At 35.9% G+C, this 18849-nt stretch overlaps 1 protein-coding gene across 3 annotated transcripts in view; it reads left to right on the forward strand.

The window, feature by feature from the left end:
• The window catches only part of NOL8 (nucleolar protein 8), a 13932-nt gene extending 409 nt beyond the window's left edge, over positions 1-13523 (forward strand). Inside the window, exons 2-17 of one of the 3 annotated variants that reach the window (XM_026046084.1) lie at positions 68-249; positions 360-422; positions 1435-1513; positions 1842-1989; positions 2670-2738; positions 3054-4943; positions 5243-5359; positions 6390-6506; positions 6817-6907; positions 7795-7933; positions 8685-8768; positions 9385-9668; positions 11022-11148; positions 11548-11618; positions 12571-12653; positions 12980-13523. In XM_026046084.1, the coding sequence (XP_025901869.1) occupies positions 111-249; positions 360-422; positions 1435-1513; positions 1842-1989; positions 2670-2738; positions 3054-4943; positions 5243-5359; positions 6390-6506; positions 6817-6907; positions 7795-7933; positions 8685-8768; positions 9385-9668; positions 11022-11148; positions 11548-11618; positions 12571-12653; positions 12980-13033 (3555 nt within the window). In that variant the 5' untranslated portion in view covers positions 68-110 and the 3' untranslated portion in view covers positions 13034-13523. Of the gene's footprint in view, positions 1-67; positions 250-359; positions 423-1434; positions 1514-1841; positions 1990-2669; positions 2739-3053; positions 4944-5242; positions 5360-6389; positions 6507-6816; positions 6908-7794; positions 7934-8684; positions 8769-9384; positions 9669-11021; positions 11149-11547; positions 11619-12570; positions 12654-12979 lie in introns of those variants that run through there. The other 2 variants (XM_026046085.1, XM_026046086.1) reach the window with 2 other exon arrangements.
• Positions 13524-18849: the final 5326 nt, after the last annotated feature.

Consider the following 18849-nt stretch of genomic DNA (forward strand, 5'->3'; position numbering starts at 1 on the left):
AGGGCATTCTTACAGAATGTTTTGTCCTATAATTTGGTACGATGATTGTATTATTATCTTTTTACAGGAAAACAGCACAGTTTACAGATGTAACAGCTTGAYCGTTTGAAATGGAGAAGAAACAAGTTTTAAAACGGTTATATGTTGGAGGGCTTGGCCATACAATTTCTAAGGCTGAACTGGAAGAAAGATTTGGCAACTTYGGACATGTTTTAGATACAGAAGTTATTACCAGAAGAGATGAGCAGGGTAACAGCTTTGTTTTTGGCTTCCCCTGCTTCCCCCAGAATGTTTATATTGCAGTTTTAAGGGATGCGTTGAAATTATATGGAAGGTAACTGAATGTTTATTTTGAGCAGGGAATCCTACCAAAACTTTTGCGTATATCACTGTCAGCATTTCTGAAACAGATTTTAAAAAATGTAAGTAAACTTTTATACTTTCTTTAGCAACTTATGTCCTGAGCCAAATTATATCACTGATAATGTATCTTTTTGTCACACCACAGAATAGTCAAGGTAGAAGTCAGCAATTTCTTTCTGCTATTATATATATTTCACTTGGTTTAGCTCTAATTTTCATGGAAACTTACATACTAAGAATACTTGAAAGAAGATTTAAGTAAATTAAAAAGCTACTTTGAGATTGAAGCAGGTGGTTTATCAGTTAATTGGAGGAGGCAGAGCTGGCTTGCTGCTTTTATGAAAAGTGGTAGCACTTGTGCTTCAGATACTTTAAGCAGCTCTCTGAGGCATTTTAAAACATTAACAAATGTATCAAGTCACTAATAATATTTTATATGAAAGAAAACCCATAGGGAGGGTTGATATAAAATGTGCTTGTAGTAAAGAAGTTTTACGGATTCAGATATAGTTGGATTGCAAAGTTAATTGCAGGATTATAGAACTCTGTGTATAATCTGCAGCAGCAAAAAGTCAGGGAATTAGCAGTATTTAGAAATAAGAAAGCCATGAGGAAGGAGAGGGCCATTTGAGAGCAACTAAATGCACAAAGCCATTATACTTAACATTCTTAAGTTCTTAATATAACAGATTTTTCTTGTGGTTCTCAGATCTGTTTATATACTTCTGTATTTAACATACAAGAATTTAAGTAGAGAAGAACCTATCTTCCTGTAGAAACATTACAGCCCATATAATATGAACTTTCAGATTGCCATTTGAACTAARGCAAGCATACTTGCATTATGCTTTTGAAGTATTTTTGTTTGTTTGGGATGTTTAGCTTCTTGTTTCAGATTAAGATCTTTGTCCTTTTATGTGTAGACTTGTGACTGTTGAGTTGTGAGATCATATTAAAGAAATTTCAAGCATAAATAAAATTCAAGCCAGCATAAAAGCTAGCTTGTTCTGTCCAACATTAACTTTTTTTTTAAACATAAAAATGCTAATTTTCAGTCTTCTGGTCTTACAGGCATGTCAATTTTAAATAAAACAAAATGGAAAGGGGGCACGCTGCAGATTGAGCTGGCCAAAGAAAGTTTTTTGCACAGGTATAATCAAGAACTAAATGTGTATTGTTTGTTGTTATTAATAGCTACAGTTTTTTCCTCATCTTTATAACATTCTGGATGCACTTTCTTCGTATGTAATACTCTCAATTTTTTCTTTTGCTTTTTTTAATGATACTGATGGACCACTGTTGCAGATTGATGAAAACCCTAATGCAACATCTATTGTTTTGCTAAAAAAAAAAAAAAATAGTCTAATTACAATCATAAGTGATCTGATACCATTAAGTGAACAGTTACCAGTGTGTGGGAGAGGGTCACTGCTGGTCACACAGATGCAACTTATTACATGTGATGTGCTTTTCGACAGATTGGCCGTGGAGAGAGAGGAAGCAAAGACGCAGAAAGAAAAACCACACAAAGATGACAAAAGAAACCTAGTAGACTCACTGAAAGAGGCTGGAATTGTAGATTTTCACATGAAAGCAGTACCAGGTACAGAGGTGCCGGGTCATAAGGTATGGTGAGGTAGCTGTGCAGAGAATTGAAACCAAACAGAAGCAGTATTGGGTACAAGCTTATTGCTTCCCCCTGCTGGGCTGTTAGAGTGTAATACAYTTGTCTGTTAGTCAAGATGTGTTTGCAGAAGTAAGACTGTGAATAAAACTGCCATTGAAGTTTAGGAAAGGATAAAGATATTTATTACAACACTTAGAAAATTATTTCCTGAGCACAAAATACTTTGGAAGGTGATAGATRATTTCAGCTTTGATGGGGAGGGGGAAAGGGCAAAAGAATGGTGATACCRTATATATTATTCATAAACCAGAAGGTTTATATTAAAAATTGTGTTTCTAGAGCACAAATACTCTTTATTTTATTTTTTTGCAGGTTGTAGAATAAGGTTTAGTGATTCGGGGTTTGGGTGTTTGGTTGGGGTTTTTTTTGTGTGCATGTCTTTTTGTGTGTTTTTTTGTTTTTTAGAAGGAATGTATGACTAAGTCATACAGTGCAAAAATATATAAATTTAAAAAAAAAACTAGTTGGGGAATGTTCTTTACTAGTGTTCCTGTTACAAAAGAGTATTAACTTTTATTTCAGGATTGTTTTTCTGCTTGTTGTGACTTGTTTATCACTCTATGCTTCTCCACTCCCTTCCACCCTTTTTTAATTCGTTATTGACTTTCTTTTCTTTCAGAATTGGGTTGTTGGTAAATTTGGCAGAGTCTTACCTGTTCTTCATCTTAAGAATCAACAGAAAAATAAAATATCCTCTCCTTATTCCTAGGGCATAGAACTGTACTGTAGTATACTTCTTTATTTCTACATTTGGGAGGCGGGGGGAAGAAAAGAAMCATTTTCTTTATAGCTTTCCTGTTATTAATTCTGCCATGTCTAATTTATTRAGTCCCCAAGCAAGTCTTGCACTAAATTTGTGTGATTTGAATAATTTTCTTTGGGTTGCCTATCACTAATTAAAGGTTTAGGCTCATAAAGCTTAAAAAAAGGTGCTTTCATTTAGCCTATCTGTAAAGACTGTTTCCTGAAARAATAATGTTTTTATTCCTTAACTCAGACCAACGTTGTGAAATATGACCCATCAAAATACTGCCATAACCTGAGAAAGCTGGAGCAAGACTTGACACCTGTAGTGCCTGTGAGCGAGCTCACTTGGCGTTTGGAAGGACRAGATAACAGTATAAGCAAAAAGCGACAGGGGGAGTTCCCTGTAACAGCAAAGTTGCCAAAAAAAAAGAGACAGCTGGGCAGTGAGGGTCTGAATGGAACAATAGGTCTCCCCTCCGGGTGTCCGTTGCAGTCAACAAACATAAGCTTGTCACAAGGATCATCCCAATCCAATGAGTTACCTAAATTATTTCCATCAATCAGTAAAACATCAGGAAGAGATTTACTGTCAGATAAAAGTAGTGTTTGTAGAGGTGTGTCTCAAAAAAGTTYAGGTGTTTCTGACAGTAGTTCTGATTCTGAAGAGGAAATCAGAGCAGTGATGAAGAAAGAAATGGAAAGACAGAAAACTGAAATAATTGCTGAGGCCGAAAGTGACCACTTAGAAATTGTTGGGGATGACTTTAAGCTAAAATACAATACTCACTGGTCTTTACACAATGCASATTCTTTGAGGAAAGTCGTCAAAGCAAGTAGCAGAGATAAAGAGTCTATGGAATGTGACAATGGTTATGATTCAGCAGATACAGATGAAATAATTGCTGTGAGTAGATCTCCTGAGCTAAGTAGGAGGAAAACTACAAGTTTAGAAGATTGTAAACAGGGAAAGCTGAGGAAAAATAGTGAGAAAGAAGTATTAACTAATAAGACATGTGTTTTGGTAAATGGTTCTTCCCTGAAAACACAAAATTTAAAAGAAAATGTAGGAGGAGAAGGGAAAAGAAAAGCTAAAATTCCTACCTCCCAGAGTACCACGGTGAGGAATACGGATAAGACAAGTGACAGTGAAAGTTCTTATTTAGAGTCTGAGGAATTGGAATCCAATACAAGTTCTGTGTATGAGTCTATGATGCAAAACTGTTACCGTGTGGACCTTACATTAGATGACCTAAAAGCATTAGCTGCTGAAAACAGTGATACTTCAGTGGACGATGCGGATGGTACGCAGAGTCCTAGGGAGTGTAACGTTAAAGAAAATGCAAAGGGCAGTGTCACATATAATAAAAAACATTCTAAAATTCCCTCTGCATTTAAAAAATGTATCTGTCCAGATGATATAGTTGCTGCCATTTTAGAGGGGGAGGAAAATGCTGTTGAAGAAGGTGCCAAGGAACAAACTAATTCAGGTTTGAAGTATCAACCCTTCAGAGGAATGGGATCCCTTTGTGAAAAAGAGCTAGCTAAGGACAGCCCTGGTTTGAAAAAGAAGTCTTTAGGAAACTTAGATTTTGAATCTTCTTTTTCTTGCTCTGGGGAAGAGTCATCTGCATCAAAGAGCACTCCATTGCACTCGCTTGGAGTCAGTGCTCAGAAGCAAAACGTGGGTTGTGACCAACTCGAGGAACTGTCAAATGCTGCCACCTTGGCAGGTAAGAGKGCACAGCCTATTTGCAGGCCACGCTTGCAAGGAACGGGCAAATACGCGAACTCTCAACAAGACGACCAAGAGTCAGAGTGTGGAGACGCTGTTCCTAGCGCTGGTGAAAGTGAGGATGAGAGCAGTAGCATGGACGATAATGCTCCTGTGTCCCGGAAACACATTAAAGGACAACTGAAGAGTCCAAAATTGCTTTCAAAAAACAAGAAAAGAGATGTAAGCAAAGAGAATGGGAAGATAGGTATTCTGGAAAGCAAGAAGCTTTGGATTCATGCTGCTTCTTCAAAGGAGCCTGATACAAATAAGAAACAATTGCAGGATAATGAGAGGAGGCTTGCAGCTCTAGAAGAGAGGCAAAAAGAGAGAGAATTACAGAAGAAGCTCATTCAAGGAGCTCTCTCAAATCTGGTAATTACTTTTTGGTTTTTTTTTTGTTTGTTTCTGTTTTTCTCTGAACATTAAATGAAAGATTAAGAAATTAGTCATAAATTYAGACCTAAGAATTATATTTTGGAATTTCTGATGACATTGTCACTTATCATTTTAGAGTATATGYAAACTGCAGCATACTTAATTTCTGGAATGTCCGTAGATTTGCAGCGGGGATGTTAGATTCCTTGAGTACTGTGAAAATGTCTTTTAGTTGCATCTTTATGACTGTAGAAAGTATTTAGTATGTTTAACTTTTCCATTTTATTTTTATTTAGGATAGCAAACCAGCAAGTGTGCAAAAACACATCATTTTTGATTCAGATGTTGAAAGTGAATGTGAAGTAACTGAGATATCTGAGAAAGATGCAACTTTGGGAAATATGCTTGAAAAAGTAAGTGTAGCMCAGTATTTTTAGAGGCAGTTCTGTGTGGATATGATTTTTATTCTAAAGAATGCTTTTCATAGTAACATGACAAAAAAAGTAAATGCTAAATATTTGGCCTATTTTTTTGACTGTAAATATTCTCGCACAACTGCATTTAATAAAAGTGGCCAACTTAGAATTTGTAGAAAATTATGATCTTAATTTCATAGTGTGTTAACTTCAAAAAGGAAAGTGTTCRTTATAGGACTTGCATGTAGTTAGTTTTGTATTTCAGTGCTTCTAGTTAAAGAAAAAAAAGAGTGGAGTAGTGTAGAGAGAGACCCATAGGTTTAAGAGAATCTATTTTATTACCCTGCTAGTATGCTGTGCTGTGCTGCTAAATTGCTTGTGCAATAGCTAACTATCTGTGCAATCCTARTAGTAGTTGGGTTTGTTACTGGCTTGATAATTCGGTAATATTCAAGTTTTGCCTATATGTTTACCTGAAAGTTCATCTACTGCATCTGTGCGTTATTTTAATGTGAAAGAAAAAAAAGTGTTAAATTAGGAATTATTGTAGTTAATCCATATTACCTGCTACTAGGCAAAGAATATGCATTGGTGTCAATTTGTGATCTAACATTATGATGTTAAGGTCCATAAAAGCTGTGGGGGATATTCTCTCTAGACCTTAACTAATCAAGATCTWGTTTACCAGACTCCTCAGGATTCTGCCACTGTGTTTGAAGCACAAATAAGTACTTTTCTTTTTCCAAAGTAAAGCTTGTTGTATCATCACATCTTTAATTCTTCCTTTCAGTATATTCTATGGCTTTTCGGTGTTTGTTTTGCTTTTGTGTCTTTATTAYGTAAATTATTTTATAAATTACACAAGGTAGATATACAAAGTAAGATGTAAAGCACAACCTATATAAGTGAGCTTGAAGAAGTGTGTTTTTCAGACAAATTGAAAAACTGATTAACAAAATGCATAACTGTTTTTTAAAATTCATAAGAGTGGCTGCTTTTCCATAACTTTTCTTTGTTTAACAAACAGGAATGTGCTCCTAAGACTTCTGGAAAGCTATTTGAAAGCAGTGAGGATGAGCAAGATGGTACAGATGACGAGAGATTCAAAATTAAACCTCAGTTTGAAGGCAAAGCAGGTGAAAAAGTGAGTGAACCTGTTTAATGTGATTTACAGTTTTCTCCTGAGTCTCTGTAATGACACATCTGATACATGCAGATTTGCATACTTACTGGATATGAAAATGTTGACAAGCTTAAAACAGAAGTCCTTGCTTCAACAGAAGGAAACGGTGGTCAGGGAGAAAAAACTTCGGCGGGGATGGGAATGAAAGGATTCTGTGATCTTGTTGTCTTTAAATACGGAGAAACCTTTGTAGGAGACGACTAGAAGTTATTAGTATGTTGCAGTGATTACAGTAATTCTCCAGCAACTTAATCTGTTTAATTTTCTTTAGCTCTTGCATTTGCAATCACGATTTGGCACAGATGAAAGATTTCGTTTGGATGCTCGATTCATTGAAAGTGACAGTGAAGAAGAAGAAGGTGGTAAGTCTGGTCTTATTTCTTGGTTAATCACAGTCATAGGGATGTGTTGTAGAACCTTAGTTTTGGATGTTTGAAATGACTCGTGAACTCCTTTGCTCTCCTGGTAGTTTAAATGAAAAATAAATAAGTAAATAAAACCCTGTTGTGACTGTACTTAGTATATAGTGATAGATATGTTTTCTTAAATGTGTATATTGCCAAGGTATTAGCTGATTGAGACATTATTTGATTGATAAATCAACATTTGAATATTTTTTAATATAAGATAGAATATTTCTAGGATACTATAATGTATTTATTCATATTTTTCACAAGATAAATGATGACTTGAAAGAAGTCAAAAACTATGTATTTTTACTTCAACTGTTTGTTTTGTAATTACCTTGGAGTCCACTTAAGTTGCAGCAACCCCAGGGAGGAATAATACCTTAAAATGGCAAAAGGCAGAAAAGCTGAAAAAGGAAAAAAAAAAAAAAAATTCATTTTTTTCTCTACCAAAAATGGAATTGTTGATCTAGCTTTCAAGACTCAAATTTTATTTCTGAAATTCAAATTTCTCCTAGGTTTACTAGTCCCTTTGCTGTTCAGTGTGATCTTAAACACACCTTCATGCAGCATCCTCAGTGGCAGAGAGGTTGCAGACTTATATGATGTGAGGAGTGAACAATTAATGGCCTGATTTTCATRTGAGGTAGATGTTCTTGTTGCTTCTAATCAAAGATTAGATCCTGAAGTGCAGGGAAGAAACTCTCTCAGGAGCTTTAGAGTAAACCTGCGAAGCCACATGACCCCTTTGCTATTGTGGTGATATTATGTATCAAATATTACATGCCTGAACAGGTCATAGTGAGGGAAAAATTGTAAATACTATGTTTTTTTGTTTTCAGAGAAAAAGATACTGGAAGCAGAAGATGAAGAGCTGGCTGCAGAGAAGAAAAAAAATCTGCAAATACTGGGAAACCTCTTGAATATCAATGTAGAACACTCTAAGCCAACTAAAACAGCTGCAAATGCTAAGAAATTCAAGTAGGAATCATACATTATCAGGAAAGAAGGAATTTTAGAAAGACAGTGTTTTGTCACTGTTATGCAACTGAAATTTTTCTTCAGTTAGTTACTGAAAAGGCATATTATTGTCATGTGCACCGGAAGTTAGTCTTTAATTCAGTTTATCAGCTTCAGTGTCCCAGTATATTATGCTGCTAGTACTTAGTGTTTTACGGAAGAAGTGATTAGATGGCCACTTGAGCTTGCCACAGTTTTTTTTGTATGGTTGGATTTTCAAGTATGAGAAACAGTATTTTAATAAGTCCTTGCGTATGTGAGAGAGATTTCTGCTCTCAGCAGAGACAAATTTAGAATACCTAAACAAAAAAGCACTTAAGCATTTGTTAACTTCCATAGGAAGTTATTAACAAGGCGATTGTTTTCTCTGGTTTGCAGATGAAAATAAACAGAGGTGAAAATTATGTGTGATGCCCCAGAGATAATTTAGGAGTTTGAGATGCAATGTTTTGTAAAATCTAAATTAAGGATACGGGGTAGATACAGTTACAGTAGCTAATATATGCATTAACCATTAAATGGTTCTATTTGCATTGCAAAATACAGCATGGGCTTTGCTGCATTAGTGTTAGGGTCAATCTAAACCTCAAACTGTTTTAGCTGAAAGTCTCTGTTTTTAGAGATGGGCATAGTGGTTGGATAAGGTGATTCTTAAAAGTAACTTTGTGGAATTTCAGAGTGTCTCATGCTTTTTTGTTTCTTTTTCCCATAGAGATATTAACRCCCTTCGCTATGATCCTACAAGACAGGACCATGCGGTTTTTGAAAGGAAACCAAATGCTACAGAAAAAGAGAGGTAGTATTGCATCTTAGTATTATGACTAGAAAGTCCCTGACATGCATGTTTTTTGGAAATAAGCTATTAGCTCTCAAGAAGAAAAGAAACCTGTGTCAAACTTTGTTAGATTATTTTCCGTCATACATGAAATGAGTGAAGGTTGTCTCATCACTGAAATAGTCAGGACACTGTTAATCATGGAGTGAAAGTGGTGCTGCCTTTCATAAAGTGTCCTGACTGTTATATATTCCCCTTCTCACCTTCAAAGAGTGCATAACTTACATGAGGGGAAAAGAAATGGATCAGAAGCATAACTTAAAAGGCAGTTATGGTCATTTGAACTTTGGATTATCCTATGCCCTGAACCTGCAGTGACTCGGAAAGGAAAACAAAAAGCAAAACAAACAAAAWAACCCCACACACCCTCTGCCATCAAAAACAAACAAAGCAAAAACTTCAAAGTGAAWTTACACAATAATGTGTTCAGATCAATTTAGAAAGGCACTAATATAAATATTGCAACTTTAAATGCATTGTCAAACAGAAAGACAATAAAACAGCAGTATTAACAGAAAGGGAGCCTTTCTTTCAAAAATGCGTGCTGCATCATTAACCTTAAACCATTTGATTTCAGTAAAGCTAAAAGGAAGAAGAAGAGGGAAGAGAGTGAGAAGCTACCTGAAGTGTCTAAGGAAACATATTATCATATTGCTGTGAACTTGAAGGAGTTGTTTGGATCTTCAAAAAGTGARGCAAAAAAAACTGAGCAAATACCCTGGGACAAAGATGATGCAGAGGAATCCACTTCACTTGAGCCTCAGACTTTGGGACCTAATGTTGGCAGTAACGCAGCTCAGGAGTCTAGTGGTTTCACATTTTCCTTCTTTAGTGATGTGGATGAGTCAGCCGTAACAGAAGGTAACAGGAAAACATAGTTAAGAGTACAATATCTGTTGAGAAAGTTGTCAAGCACTGTAGAGTTATAGAGCATATTTCAAGTTCAGAACCTAGCAATTCTTATAGGCTGTACTCAGTGCTTAAGCAAAATCATTATCATCTCATCTTATACTTGCCAAGGCCTTTGTAGTCTAAATCATAGTTAATTGTGTTTGGTTCCTAATAATTTTGCAAGACATAATGGTTTCAGAAAGAGATAATATCTAATTGTTTCTTGAAAGGTGATTGGAAAACACATTGACATACATTGGAGTTCTCAAATTGGACAAAGCAGGCTTCACACAAAAAACAAGATTTTATAAATAAAATATACGCTAAATAAGGTAGTATTATGAGCAAAAGATCTTAAAGGAGAGCAGGAGATCCTAAACTTTTTGGTATGTACCTAATTGTATGTTTATATCTGATATTATTGGGTCTACGTAACAAAAAGTATCCTGCCCTAAATAAAATATTACGAAGCAAATCAAGTCATGAAATTTCTTTAGTAGTAATATAGCAAATAAGAGGATGTTACGTGCAAAGCTAACAAATAAAAAGAGCTCATATTTCTTCTGGATACTGCAATATGGAGTTTGGCATACACGTAAGTGGAGATGTAGTCCAAAGTTCACTGCTAAGTAAGATTTTAACCATTAAGTGCTTTTGTTGTCATTTTATTCAGCACAACTGTGGCTTGTTTGGAAAACATCAGCTTTGTCTGTTCCACTGCAAATGCTTGTTCATTTGCTTTTTTTTTTTTTAAACAGAATATTCTAATTTTTCTTCAAAGTATGAGAAATTAGAAAGTATTTGATTTTCATATTTTATTTACTGTTGGGCTTGGTAACTACACTTAATTGTCAGAGAAAGAAAGAATTAGCTTGGTTGTATACACAAAGATTAGGCTAAGGCATTGTGAGTGTAGTTTTTGAACTCTATATCARGATAGTTCACAATGGAAAATAAAAGCTTTTATCTTCTGCAAGCTGAAAATCTGAATATCTGATGCTATCCCAGTTCAGTAAGAAATGACTTACTAGGGCATAGTTACCTGGTCAGGACTCTGGACCCCAACAGTGAGTTTCAAAAGGATTCACTGTTTTTTYCCCCAAGCTGTGATGATGACAGTTGTGGATTTAAAGGTTTTATATGTAACACATAAGATGGCAAACTAAATTTATACCTATGTCCAGATGATCACAGAGGAATATTTGATGTGAGGATTCTGTCCAGTTTAAATATATCCCTTCCCAGTTAGGCATTTCATTCTTAGGTAGCAGTTTTTCTTTTCAGAGAGGRGATTAATATTTTTTTCTGATGGTATTACTGCAGAGCCTTATGTCATTGAAACAATAAAACCTGTAAAAGTTGCATGGCAAGAAGATCCACGTTTCCAAGACAGCAGCTCTGAGGATGATGAAGAGCCGGAAGCATCGAAAGATGAAGAGGACCACGAAGTGTAAGTTTACTTGTAAATATTGTCTGCTACACTGCAGTAGTTTGAGACTGGGAGGATTTTAATGGCATCACTCCARTGGAAATACTTGGAAACTCATCACATGGAAAGCCAGCATGATTTTTCTATACCTCTTAATAATATAAGTCCTTTTATTAGGAAGCTATTCCTTGCCGTTGCAGAACACCCTGGTCAGAAATCCTTCTACCACACCTGGTATGAARTTGAATATGAAAACTGAGTTTCCAGCTGAATGCATGATAATGTAGTTAGGTAGTTGTTCTGGCCAAGAGTCTGGGTAATACAGAGTAATGTTGTTCTTAAATGCATGTTCTTAAATGCATATTTCCCTGAAGCATTACAACTTTGTATGAATAGAAATTGAAATTGTTTTCTTCCTAGATTTTTATCTTTGCCACCAGCAGGAAGCACTAGGCTCTTCTTTTTCTCCAAAGATGATGAACGATTAAGAGGTATAACACTTTCTTTTTCTCCATCACTCTACCGAAATTTATTAAAGATAACTAATTGCCTAGTTGTTAATGGTTTCTGTTTGAAKTATAGATGAGGTCTTAAAAATACCAATTCTTGTCATTATCTATATTATGAATTGTGGTAGTGTATCCTAACAGAATTTATGTACATTCCTGGTATAATAAATGTAAAGCTGTTTTCCCCTCCTGTTTCCAGATCATTCCTTAATAGGTAGCTTTTGGATTTTTTTTTTAGCCTTACAAAAAAATAATTTGGCAAGCTATTTTGGACATTTTGGATGCTTTCAGGCATATATATGATCTTATTTTTTTCCATACTTCTGGTATTTAAAGGTTTTAATATGTTTTCTAGAACTCATATGCCTGTATAGTTTTTGATCCTGTATGCCTGTATGTATTTTGATATATTTGAGTGTAGTGATTCTGTAGATATGACATTTATAGTTTAAATATATATTTGCTTTTGATGAGGCCATTTTGTTAGTTATTTATCGTATAAATAATGCTTGTTTCCTGAGACAAGTCAAAAAATGCTGAGAGTGTGTGTATATAAAAGTTACTGTGCAACTAAAACAGTTCCTCTACTATAATCTTTCAGTCTAAATATCTGATTTATAGAGCTCTGTATCCAGAGAAGGCACAAATTTTCTTGGGAGATTTGTAGAATCATGCTCCTGAGCTCATAGTGGACAGAGACTGATTTGCTACAACTTAWATTTCATCATTTTAAGAAAAAATGCACTTCTTTCCATTTTTGTTTGGATGCCAGGGTGTAATCCTGTTTATGATTAAGCCATATTATAGGGGCAGAAGAGGGATATGCGTGCAGAAAATGCATGTCTGTCAGWGACTCAGCTGCCAGTTGTACTTCTGAGGTCTGTAAAGGACAGCATATCCCAAACCATACTGAATTGTTCTTTGTCTTGTGCAGAGGGCCCTAAATTATTCTGTAGATCAGTAAACCTCAACGAAGAAAGAGAGACCTGGGAAGACAGACGTAGTTTATTGCTAGAGGTAAGTATTGTAATTTTTGTTTCTTGCTAATTGCAGCTGAAAAGAAAGGTGAGCATGAGGAAGGGAATAGGACTGTTTWTTTAATTTTTAATAAGATTGAATCAAGGAGTTTTAGAAAGGCTTGAAACTTTGCTACTACCAGGGGTTTATCTAAATTTTTAATGCAATAGTGAATATAACATCATGTTTTGATGTCCAACCAGGTAAGTTATTGAGCCTTTTGTAGTGCACAGGAGCAATTAGTGTATGAAAGAAATGTATTTAAAAGACAAACACATGATTTATATATTTCTCATAATATTGTTTTGAAATTTAAATATTTTCAGGAATGCCGGAAGAAACATAAGGATGCAAGAAGGAAAGTGAGAGCAAAACAATAAGTCTTTCTTATGTTCCTGTCAGGAGTGTTGTTTGTTTCCTCTTTCAAGAAATTATGGGGAAAAAAGTCTTTTAAAATTCCAGTTGTTAAAAGATCTGGTGAGAAGAATGTTGGAAAGGACTATTAAGCCATGGTTTTAAGAAGCTATATACTAATTGATTATGTCAGTCTGACAGTTTTCACTGTTTTTTTGGTATGTGTTTTTATAAACATGTTGTTTAAATGTGACTTGCTCCTTTGAAAACTTCTTGAGGATTTGATCATGTAATGAGGAATACATTGGGATACCTTGCTGTGTTCTCGGGCCCTAGTGCTGCGTGGGCTTGATGGAGCAGGACAGGCAGTTGCACCTGTAAGACGATGTAAACTGTATTYGGTTTAATGTAATAAGGATCCCGTCCAAAGTTCATTTGCAACTGTTCAGAATGCTTTTTTCCCACATTAAAAGTTTACCTGAAATTTTTGAAAATATGTAAATATTAAAGGCATATTTCCTAAGTTTTTTATTTCTTCACAGAACTAAATTCTCCAATTTTTTTTAATACAGTATATGCATTAATAAACGTTAAGAACAAATATTGCTGGTGTTGCATGCTTGTTGGTGCATACTACTTTTACATGCAAGGTCATATTTTTTATTCATACAGCACATGTGCTGCAGAGGGTCATGGCAATATCAGGGAATACATAGTATCATGAAGGTATTGACTTCTTGGCCATTTATGTGCTGAAGCATGATAAAACTTCTATATGATCTTCTTCAAGACAGTTATTTGATATAAATTCTTTCTCTTTCTGGACTGACAGAAGGTAAGGATTAGTGGAAGATTATCTGTCCTTTTTAGATGTAGAGAGGGTTGGTCCTCTGTAGCATGTTGAACAATAAGTCAATTAAGTGAAGTTCCCTGTTAATTAATTCTTTGTAGAAGATTGCAGGCCAAGAAGACAGACTAAAGGCTGAGAAAGYACAGCTAGTTCAGGCAGTCAGAAATCAGAAGTCTTGTCAGACATCCCTTCTGGTGCCTCAGCAGAACCACAGGTACAGCACTGTGTGCTTATTTTTGTAAGTCAGAACCAAGTAACGTCTCTAGGAGCTGTAATAGAAGGAAAAAGTGTAATTTCCAAYGGAGGAAATCCAGTATCCATAATGCCAGCACTATGAGATGGAACATTTTGTAATGTATTTCCAGAGTATGTGAAAGTAACAATTGAGAAAAGTGGTTTCCCAATAAGATTTGAGAGATTCCATGACTGTCATTTATTTGCAAAATAATTAAACCTTGTTGCCCTTWTCTACTCTTCCTTGACTTTCTGGGACATATATATGTACAAAGAAATCTAAGTTGTAGTGTTCCCTCTACTTGGAATTTTTATAGCGCACTCTTTGAAACCACATCTAGCAAAAAAAAATTGCTGGTTAAGGTATGTTTTGATAGCAGGCAGATATATTTAGCAGTGTGTTTAAATTATATTTTCTGTCAGTTTAACTGCTARGAATGTATTTGTTTGGTACTTTTTTTGGAAGCTACATCTTTCAGCCTGGAAAACACAGTATCAGCAAATAAATAGTACTAGAGATCTGATGGAAACAAAAATATCTAAGCTGTATTTTTCAAATAATTTTCAAGCAGTTTTTTGAGTGCAAAAGACATGTTCATGGGATTCTGTCAATGCAGTATGTGCTTTGAAGTGTCTGTCATTGCCTTCATTTCCTTTCCTCAATTTTTAATCACTTGTTGCAGAGCATAATTCTAGAGTATTTGTTGATGTGTGGTACGAACCGTTGTGCACATCGGTGTTTCTTTTATTCTTCATTGAAAATATTTTTTGAATCAAGAGTGCCAAGTATTGACAGTGACGTACCCATGAATGTGTGTAGATCCTTGAGTATACTTGAATCATGAGGACTATAGGATTGGGACCCTTTATAATATAACTTCTCTTGAGAACTAAATGTCACAACATTAATCATTGTCTTGCAAGGATCCAAGAGAAGCTCTGTCGTTTGTCTCTTCCTCACTTATTGCTCAGCCTGCTGTTGCGAGGAAATAAGGATGGTAGCTGGCTGCCTCAGGATTTAAAAGGCTGAGGCCTCCAAYGAGTGAGGAATACATGGCTGGAGTAAGCAATCTGATATCCATCTGGGCTTAGACGAGAGGACAGAAGTTCACAAAGACTATTTCCTATTTGTTAGAATGCAGGTCAGCAGTTGTTTTATCCTATAATACATGATCACTTGAATGGAAAGTTGGTGAAAAAGAATTAGGCRTTCTTCCCAAAGTATAATTGTTCTTCTCTATTTGCATTCTCAAGTTTTTCCTCAGTTGTGGGGTGTCAGGTTTGATTTGTTTGTTTTAATGTTAGCAGTGTTTCAATCTTGTATATTCTTAACCAAACATAAAAATAGAGGCTGGTCTTAGAGACTTCAACAACAGAGCCCTGTTGGGATACCTTGGTCTATGATACTACTTTCTGAACAAAGTTCTTTTGTACTCATTACTGTGRCACTGTTCTTCCTTTCCCTGAGGCTAGGAGTTGTAGTATTTAAGTACCTTGCTTTACTGTATCGTTCGTACATCAAGTTACTTTTTCCTGAGAAGGATTCCTGTTCGGTTGCAAGTTTTGATGCTTTGCTTCCCTAGCTGTGGTCCTGGAACCATTCTRCTATTGACTGCTAGAGATGTGCATCTCAGCATGAAGAGATCTAATGATGTTATTTATGGCAGTATATGGTTTAATTGAGACATTTTGGGGGAGGATACTTGGATAGACATTAAGAAGTACATACATAAAAAACACAAAATCAAAATAATGAATAAAGGTAGTACGCAATGCCATAAGCCTTTCTGACTTCACCGAAGTTCCTACAACAAGTTTCAACCTGTATGGATTTTCTTGAAGAATACCTGGAGAAGGAAAAGGAGCAGTAAGTTAAACTCTCTTGATCATTATTTTGCCAAGGAACATTTCTATTCTGCTCGTATCAGTTTACAAGGCAAAAKGGTGTTATGCAGTGGTATACTTGGAATTTGCACTTTTRCATAGATGAGCATTGATGCTTACGTAAAATCATTGACTTGTTTTACTTACAGCCACTGCTCTCCTGGAATCYAATTACTTGGATTGTTCAGAGCTGTTGAATATCTTAARATTCAAGGCTGCTTTATCATTATCACTTCTTGTATAATTAAAATGGCTGACTGAAGAAATACCATACTGCTTTTTTAAAAGGATTTTTACATATATTCACAATGCGGAAGGCAGCACATTTCAGCATCTTAAAACTTCACAATCTTTTTTCATAAGTCTCTTTCAGTTAACCATCAGTTGTATTTGAGGGTGTTGCAAGTGTAGATATTTAGTAACTTTGTTCTCTTTCTCCTTTCATCTTTTGTCTTCTAACGCTTTTTCTGTTTCCTGACCATTCCGTGGTTTCTCTTGAGGTGCTTGGAAGTCAGTTGTTTGTAATATTTTGTCCAGTTAGGCTCTTCATATATTGAAAGTTTGAAATGTTTTGCTGGAAATGCATGCTCTGTCAACAATAATACATTCCAGTACTGCACGCCTTGAGTGGAGGGCCTATTATTTTGTAATAGCTGTCACATAAATGACTATAATAGTTTCTTCCAGAGGGTGGCACCAGTTGCATAAACTTGTCTTTGCGGCTGGGGTGTTGCAGACAGAAGACAGCTGGCAGAGGAGCAGAGTGGTGCACAGCCCCACAAAAGAAGGTTGGTGGGGCAAAAGGAAGGGAAAACCAAAGTAGCATTCAGTRTCATCCCAACAGTTCTGCCATTGCTTCACACTGTGGTTTTTTAAATAGAGCTGTGTTCAGGGATCATTTAGCACCTATGTAGGCTGGTGTTGCTGGAGGTTTCATCACCCAGTCGGTTCTGCTGCTTTTCTTTCACAGTTAGGTGATTCTGCAGAGTTGCAGTCTGCTCACCTCGTTTTGTAGGGAAAATGCTGCTTCTGGCAAGCTTTGTATTTGTTAGGTTTGAGTGCACGTAAAGCAGTGAGCTAATATGCTTACACTTACTGTTTTATATTTCTCAATCTGATRTTAGCTATATTAATTGTCTAATATTAAGTGCATCATAACCTGAAAGGTGCTGCTACCTCCGTTCTTTCCTGCTTTTTGTTTGTTTTGTTTGTTTTTTTTTGTTTTTGCTCCCGATGTGGGTTTGGTAGTAATGTCTGCATCCTTTCAGTCTGTGTAGTGCAAGGGGGAGAGCATGCAATGAGCAAGCAAGGATGATAAACAAAGTGGAAAAAGAGCCCAGTTGCTTCTTGAAACCGAACCAAAAAAAAAGCGTTGTTGTATTATAGCTTTGTGTTTTCTCTTCCTCCTCTTGTAATGTCACTCTTTCCTGTGCATGCGCTCTCCTTCTCTTCCCCAGGCAGCTTGATGCRTGAAACACCTTTGAAATTTATTTGAGCAGCCTAACGTTTTAGGAACAACTGTGGAAGCTCTCGCTAACAACCTCCTTGCTGAAGACGGCTGGTGTTTTAATACCAGCATTTCACTATTGCAGGTATATTAACATCCATTTTCCATAATCCCAAAATAGCTTGTATAGTTGGAGAGTGCTTATTAAACATTCTCCCTGAMAGTCCTGGAAACCTGAGGATGTGGCTTGTGCTACTGTGTACAGCAGTACTCAAATAGTAATGCAAAATTCAATGTGGGCTAACTGGCTGAGAAAGCCAGCAGGCTTCTAAAACTTGGAGCAGTGAAAGCTGGCTCTATCCTGGCAGTTGCAGACATTCTACTGCAATGTAGCATGGTAGTATATATCTTTCCTTTGAAATTGCAGAGTGAAAATACTGTTCAGATCGTTAGGACATAAATTCTTGAGGGCTTGGTCATGCTGCTGAGTTACTTGTCACTTAAACTTTTGTGCATTCAGCACAGTAGCTGAGTGCCTGTAGTTTTATTTCCTTGGAAACAGATAGAATACATTAAGCTAAAGCCCCAGTGAGAGCTCTTTTTTAAAGCCCATRTTTATTGTTGAATAAAAGCCTGATTGCCTTTTTTTAATACAGATCAGCAATTTAGGATGGTTTAGGATACTTAATTAGCTACTGGTAGATAACTAATTGTAGCAATGCTGTGTTTTGTCCCTGCCCTGGACATGTAAATCAACTTTAAAAAGAGAAAAGTATCCAACTGCTTATGATGATGATACTGTCTTTAAAGGAATGGGTAGTTATACTAAAAGGARTAGATATTTGTCTGCAGAGATATAATAAAGAGCATATATATATTTCTAGYCTGTGTTTAATGCAAGTAAATGGAGGTAAGTTTTAACCACGGAAGTGGTTGAATACCTCATGTTACATTGCACCTTCCCTTTCCAAGATTGGGCTGACAAGTGGTATTTCTGTGTAACTGCTTAAAAACCTTCTATTAAAGGTGTAGGTTTGGGCTTTTTGTTGTTTAGTTTGTTTTTTAAGAGCAACCTTTAACAAATGTTAAAAACAGTCCCTGTTTTTTTCTAATGATGGTTAACGTTTGTGCTCTGCAAGATCTGTTGATACTGTAGCTTGCATTAAAAAGACTGCCCTTGTCAGTGACATGTTTTTATGTTATGTTTGAGATACTACYGAGGAAAATGAAGAATCATTCTTGTTTGCTTATATGTTGATGCTATCTTTGGATTCAATCCATTTGCCCTAGACACAAGCAATCTCAGGTTCAGATCTAGTACAGAATTCTTGAAAATCCCTGCAGAGGAACTTTGGCTTTATTTACTGAAAGCCAAGTATTTTCTGAATGCGAATATCTAAAATCTRAGCGTAGATGATGCCTGTAAA

This window comes from Nothoprocta perdicaria, unplaced genomic scaffold, assembly GCF_003342845.1.
Source record: "Nothoprocta perdicaria isolate Ctin4 unplaced genomic scaffold, notPer1 scaffold_42, whole genome shotgun sequence".
Taxonomy (NCBI): Eukaryota; Metazoa; Chordata; class Aves; order Tinamiformes; family Tinamidae; genus Nothoprocta; species Nothoprocta perdicaria.